The 6,340-nt window shown below is 41.0% G+C and overlaps 1 protein-coding gene across 1 annotated transcript in view; it reads left to right on the top strand.

Annotated features, from left to right (window-relative positions):
- The first annotated feature begins 207 nt into the window (after positions 1 to 207).
- Positions 208 to 6,340, top strand: part of LOC108757051 (gamma-aminobutyric acid type B receptor subunit 1) — an 11,010-nt gene continuing 4,877 nt past the window's right edge. The window contains exons 1-8 of the mRNA XM_018501339.1: positions 208 to 1,032; positions 1,197 to 1,303; positions 4,245 to 4,343; positions 4,459 to 4,593; positions 4,730 to 4,900; positions 5,285 to 5,783; positions 5,871 to 5,998; positions 6,075 to 6,340. Coding sequence (XP_018356841.1) covers positions 963 to 1,032; positions 1,197 to 1,303; positions 4,245 to 4,343; positions 4,459 to 4,593; positions 4,730 to 4,900; positions 5,285 to 5,783; positions 5,871 to 5,998; positions 6,075 to 6,340 — 1,475 coding nt within the window. The 5' untranslated portion in view covers positions 208 to 962. The remainder of the gene's footprint in view (positions 1,033 to 1,196; positions 1,304 to 4,244; positions 4,344 to 4,458; positions 4,594 to 4,729; positions 4,901 to 5,284; positions 5,784 to 5,870; positions 5,999 to 6,074) is intronic.

Genomic DNA, 6,340 nt, shown 5'->3' with positions numbered 1-6,340 from the left:
TCAGAAATCAGAATTATTTGCACAACGCGATTGTGACTCAAATCACCCGCGCCATATTGATTTTCACACGAATGACGAAGGCGAGCGCCGTTTTCATGGAACCATCTTTCCTCGCCCTCTCGAGCCCTCTTACCCCTGCTATGTTCCACCATATCCTACCCCACTCGACTCCCTGTTGACCCTCTAGCTAGAGGGTTGAGAATCGATATGAATACGCCCGCGAAGCGCGGTAACCGCTGAATCTCTCCGCAACTACGCAAAATTCCCGGTGATGCGAAGGCAGAGCCAAAGCGTGCCCTTGCGCGAGACCGGCACGGGACCACGGCGGAACGTACGAGGGCCGTGAGCCCTCCCCCAGTCCCCTCCGTTCCACCACCGTTCCTCCAGCGATTCGCGGGGTGACCGCGAATCGCTCTCCCTCACGCGCCTGTCCGACGCGGACGGGTATCGAATCGGGCTCGGTCCCGATATATCTCCAGGGGGGTGGCCACTCTCGCCTGCCATTCGCACGCGAGACCCGCGCGCGACGAGCAACCCGAGCGGGGAGCGGAGTGTCGGCCGAGTATTTCCCAATTCGAGAACTTGATCAGTTCCCAACTCTCCCCCTGACGTGCGGAGGGTCGTGGACAAAGATATCCCCTGCAGAAAACGAACTCGTAAAAAATTTAATAAGAAACGGAAGCTTCGGGAGAAGGAACTGTTCGTCGGAATTGAATTTTAATCGATCGTGGTGAAAGGGGCGAAAGACGTCGGGGTGGACGAAGGACGAAGAGAAGAGTGACATTCGCGCGAGGAGATTCGCGGGCGATCGAACGAGTACGCAGCAGCGTCGTGAAAAGGGTGAAAGAGAGAGGGAGGGAGGGAGGAAGGGAGAGAGAGAGAGAGAGAGAGAGAGAGAGAGAGAGAGAGAGAGAGAGTGTGTGTTCGATTAGTCTGGCGACGAGGTCGATCGGGCGAGGACGATGGCAGTGAGCGCTTTCTCGACGACATTGCACACCACCGATTTTGCCACTACGTGTCCCACTACACCCGGTATGTCGTAGAAGAGAGCTAAAGAGCGAGAGAGGGAGAGGGAGAGAGAAACGTACGGTTTTAGCGAGCGCGCGTGAAAGAGCAAGACGCTGCTGGCGGAATGGCGAGCGGCCTTCCTCGGCAATGCGCAATGTTGCTGGGCTTAATTGTGATTTTAATGGCAGCGCTCTGGACCGAGGCGTTGCTACCACCCGAAGACGAGGAGGACAACGTCCTGCACATCGGTGGCATCTTCCCTGTAGCTGGAGAGGGCGGCTGGCAAGGCGGCCAGGTAAGCGAAAGCTCGACGTAATTATTCTCCTTTCGTCTCAAATGTACGAACGTCACGAAGGAGGTAAACAAAGGAATGATTTGCTTAGTCATTAATGATGTCACATAAGATATTCAATGTCTTTTTATTTATTGTACGTAAACCGAGAAGGTGAAGACATTACAACTAGCTATGTACCTTTTTGCTTTAGATAATTCACTTAATGCTACGAATATGCTTCGAATTTGATTAATAAATGAAAAGAGGGAGTTTTACTAAAACTTTACTGATCAATTACAGAACACTTTAAAGCATTTGTAGGTATTAGGTGGACCATAGAGCCTATGAGATAGAATGTTGAGCAACTGGTAAACGAAAACGGAACCAACGTTCCGTTTCCAACGATTTGCTTGTCAAAATTAATCGATAAGGGTGATGATAGACCTGATATTTTCTTTGCCCGAAACTTTCATATCTGAGTTTTAACTTATCCTCTCAGAAGCCAAATCGATCGATTCCGTGGGAAAAAAATATAGAAAATTAAAAAAACATTACAAGCTAATTTTGTTCTCCGATACTAAAATTAAAGAACTCATGAGAGGAGTCAATCAATTTGACTTCTGAGAGGCCCCTTTTTGCATTTCACTCGCAGTGATAACCTTATGAACTCGGTAAGAGATATGATGAATATCCTTGCTCATTTTTAGATTTTTACATATATTTACGAAGGAAGATGAATTGTTACGCGACATCGTGATTGCTTGCAGCTTCCCTCGTTTCCTTTCATCCTCCCGTCTTACGTCTTTCGCTTCCTCGCACTCACGAATTGTTCGATAAACGACCTTGTGACATCGATAGCGGGAGCAAAATTTCCGAGAAACTTCACGAGCCGTTCCAAAACTTTAGAGATCGAATTCCAGAAGTTCTCTCATAACAGCGAGCAAGTTTACTCGTGGAGAAACATCTTTCTTTGCCCCGTGTTCAAAAGTCATGCGCGTCGAAGCGTTCTTAAAGCCAGAAAATCTCGAAGGATCGAGTAAAATCCTTAGCAAATTTAGTGAAGTACGCATTTCTCACGAATAGTTAAGATTTAAAAGCTCCTAGATTTGCAACGAAAGGATAACAAAGATAACAATAAGAATAGAGAAATCGCGGTTTAATAACTCGCTATTTTCACGTCATGATTATCTTCTGTCATAATTATCTCTTGTTGGAGATTATATTTTCTTTCATGTTGTTATTTGATATCCACGGTAATTTACAGAGAAAATTCTACATGAGATATTCATTACTTTTCGCTAATTCTCATTTAAATTGCAAATGCTTACTTTACAACATTGCGTTATTCTACGGCGCAATTACAATACATTATTAAATTCATATTGTTAAATTATACTCAATTTGAGTTATTTTTAATCATTTTTATAGATTGTCATTGCTCCATTATTCAATATGTCGTTAATTTAACTAAAACAATGGAGTTAAACGATTTAACATGAAATTATATTAAATTCGAGCCAAATTTAGTTTATTATATTTACTAAATGCATACGTTAATATAGACAGTGTTTACTACGAAACTAGCCACAGAAATGATTTACATTTTAACGCACATGAAAGTAAAAATGACAAAATTTAACTCAGTGGAATATGTTACGTTCTAGCAATGTATATTTAATTCATGCCTTACTTAAGAATTAAACGCAATATGATTTATGTATAAAAAAAAATAAAAGGGTGAATAATTTATATTTTAATATATATTTTTTTTTAAATAAACGAAGTAGTATTTAATTCACTTTACGATTAAATGCGATGGTAATCTATTCTTTTTACACGGTGCAAAGCTGATACGATCACGTAAAGTAATCTGCATATTCAATGAATTGTTCCATCCAAAAATTCTCCCACAAATTTACCGAAAAACTATTCAATTTCTGACAAACAAACAATTTTATAATTTTATTATTTTCATAATATGCACTTTTCGATGAGCACGAGGAAGCTTTAAAACTGTCTGCATAAATGAGCACTATTTATTCGACTAAAACCCGACCAACCCCAATTTGAATGCATTTTCACAAATATTCTCCCAGTATCATTTTAATACTGCGAAATTTTCCTGGCGAAAATAAAAATCGGTACGTAAGTCGAATGTAAAGGCAGAGTAACAGAAGTGTAAACGGAAGCTCTAGGAAGCATAAAAATTGAAACAGCGATAAAAGAGGCGTATACTTTTTAAAACACTTCTTTTACATTTTGGTGTTCCAATTTATGCTTCGTAGGACTCAACCGACTGTTCCCCTTCGATTTTAAAAAGCTTTGGATACGTTAAAAATATAGAAAAAGTAAAAAATTTTTTATAAGTGTTGAGTCGCATGTTAAGAGAATCCTCCCTTAAAAAAAATCAAGTAAAAGTTGATTAGTTTTAAGAGTACTCTATAATAATGATGAACAAATATTTTTAACAAAAATTTTTTATCTATAAAAAAAATTAAAAGTTTTAATCATTATTATTATAAAGTAAGTTTTTAAAATTATTCAACTTTTATTTAAAATATCCTTCTATATCTTTCACGGTTTAGTCGATATTTACTCGGAAAGAAAAAAAATTGATTTTTTTTAAAAAGTTTTATCCCTCTTAACGTACGAGTCAGCATTTAGAAAAAAAATCACATCTCTTATTTTTTTTTTGTCTATATTTTAACATATTCAAAGCTTATTCAAATTGGAAGGAAAGAGTTGATTGTGTCTTTTTGCTAGTTGTTTACGCTTCTGTTTACTCTCGATTTACGTTCCAATTTTTATCATTGCCACGAATATTTGCGTTGCAATCGCGTCCCACCTGCGAGAAATCTTTTAGCCACGAATAACGTGGCATTGCTTGTAATCCTGCATGCAAAGCCGGTTCATCAAATTAGGGGATTAATCAAGCTGAATTGCATTATCATTTATTCAACAGGCTTGCATGCCAGCTGCGCGTCTGGCCTTAGAGGACGTTAATCGCGAAAAGAACTTGTTACGCGGATATAGACTGCACCTCCATTCCAACGATAGCGAGGTAAACTCACGAAGATGCTTTTAATGGCATTATAATGATGGACGATGGTCACTGCCGCCGTCACCGCTGTCTTGCGCGATATATAAAATTACCTCTGTTATTTATTACATTACAGTGCGAGCCCGGCCTCGGTGCATCTGTAATGTACAACTTACTATACTTTCCACCCTATAAATTAATGCTGTTGGCTGGGTGCAGTACGGTATGCACTACGGTCGCCGAAGCGGCGAAGATGTGGAACTTGGTGGTGGTGAGTGGCCTATTCGTTTCTTTTTCCCCCTCCCTCAGTCGCGTTTATGTAAATCTCGTATTTCATCGCGATCGTATATTCCGTGGTATAATATGTATATAACAGATATATATGAGAACGTCAACGATATCCTTAGCTTTGCTACGGTGCATCGTCGCCGGCGCTGTCTGACCGAAATCGATTCCCGACCTTGTTCAGAACGCATCCTTCCGCCACTGTGCACAACCCCACGAGAATCAAATTGTTGCAAAAGTTCGGCTGGTCTCGGGTAGCGATATTGCAGCAAGCCGAAGAAGTATTTATATCGGTAAGATATAATCTCAAAAATATACTTCCCCAGAGATAACGTGCATGTCTAAAAAATGTCATAAAAATATTATAAAGACGTCTTTTGAAAACATACATATGTCTAACAGATATCTAAAAAACATAAAAAAAAGTCTTTTAGCTAGACAATATGTGTTGTCTAGGTTGTTAAGTTCATGGAAACTAAAGTGATTCAATTTTGCATGATGAATAAATCTAAGAAAATATATCTACAATCTTAATATATCTATCTTAATATATCTACAATCTACATAATATATATAATCTTCGAAAACAGAACTGGCCAGATTCAGAATTAATATTCTTATATGATTCGCCATTAGTATATAACTACGAATACATCTGACCTATCAAATTGTCCTAGACCGTCGAAGATCTAGAAGCACGATGTAAGGAAGCTGGGATAGAGATAGTTACCCGTCAAAGCTTCCTATCGGATCCCACGGATGCCGTGAAGAATCTACGTCGTCAGGACGCTCGGATAGTCGTCGGTTTGTTCTACGTCGTAGCCGCGAGACGGGTGCTCTGCGAGCTCTATCATCAGAAGCTGTACGGCCAGTCCTACGTGTGGTTCTTCATCGGCTGGTACGAGGACGATTGGTTCGAGATTAATCTGGAAAAGGAGGGCATCACCTGCACGAAGGAGCAAATGCGAATGGCAGCGGAGGGACATATGACCACCGAGGCACTTATGTGGAATCAGAATAACGACACGACAATCAGCGGCATGACCGCCGAGGACTTCCGAAAGAGATTGAACAAGTTGCTGAAGGATGACGGTTACGACATAGATAACGATCGATATCCAGAAGGATACCAGGAGGCGCCCCTCGCCTATGACGCCGTCTGGTCCGTCGCTCTTGGTGAGTTCCGAGCACACATGTGAAACCCAGCAAGTTGTCGACCAATAATCGTCTTATCGATCCTTCCTTCTTTGTCTCTACTATCAGCGTTCAACAGAACCATGGAAAGGCTAAGCAAGTTGGGGAACAGTTTGAAGAACTTCACTTACGAAAACAAAGAGATCGCCGACGAGATATACGCGGCGGTAAACTCGACCCAGTTTCTCGGAGTTTCCGTACGTAGAGCCTTAGCTAGAAAAAAATTGCTCGTTTGTTCACAAATTCTAAATATTAAAATGTTTTTCCCCACAGGGTCACGTCGCGTTCAGCTCGCAGGGTGATAGAATCGCTCTGACGCAAATAGAACAGGTGATTGACGGGAAGTACGTTAAATTAGGGTACTACGATACACAAAGTGACAATCTGACATGGCGAAACGTAGAGCGATGGATTGGCGGCAAGGTGCCGCAGGACAGAACAATAATAAGAAACGTTTTAAGAACAGTGTCACTGCCCTTATTCATAAGTATGGCGGCCTTGTCGGTGATCGGTATCATAATAGCCATCGGATTGATCGT

The sequence above is a fragment of the Trachymyrmex septentrionalis genome, unplaced genomic scaffold (assembly GCF_001594115.1).
Source record: "Trachymyrmex septentrionalis isolate Tsep2-gDNA-1 unplaced genomic scaffold, Tsep1.0 scaffold131, whole genome shotgun sequence".
Classification (NCBI taxonomy): Eukaryota; Metazoa; Arthropoda; class Insecta; order Hymenoptera; family Formicidae; genus Trachymyrmex; species Trachymyrmex septentrionalis.
This window is presented reverse-complemented; position numbering and strand designations above follow the sequence as displayed.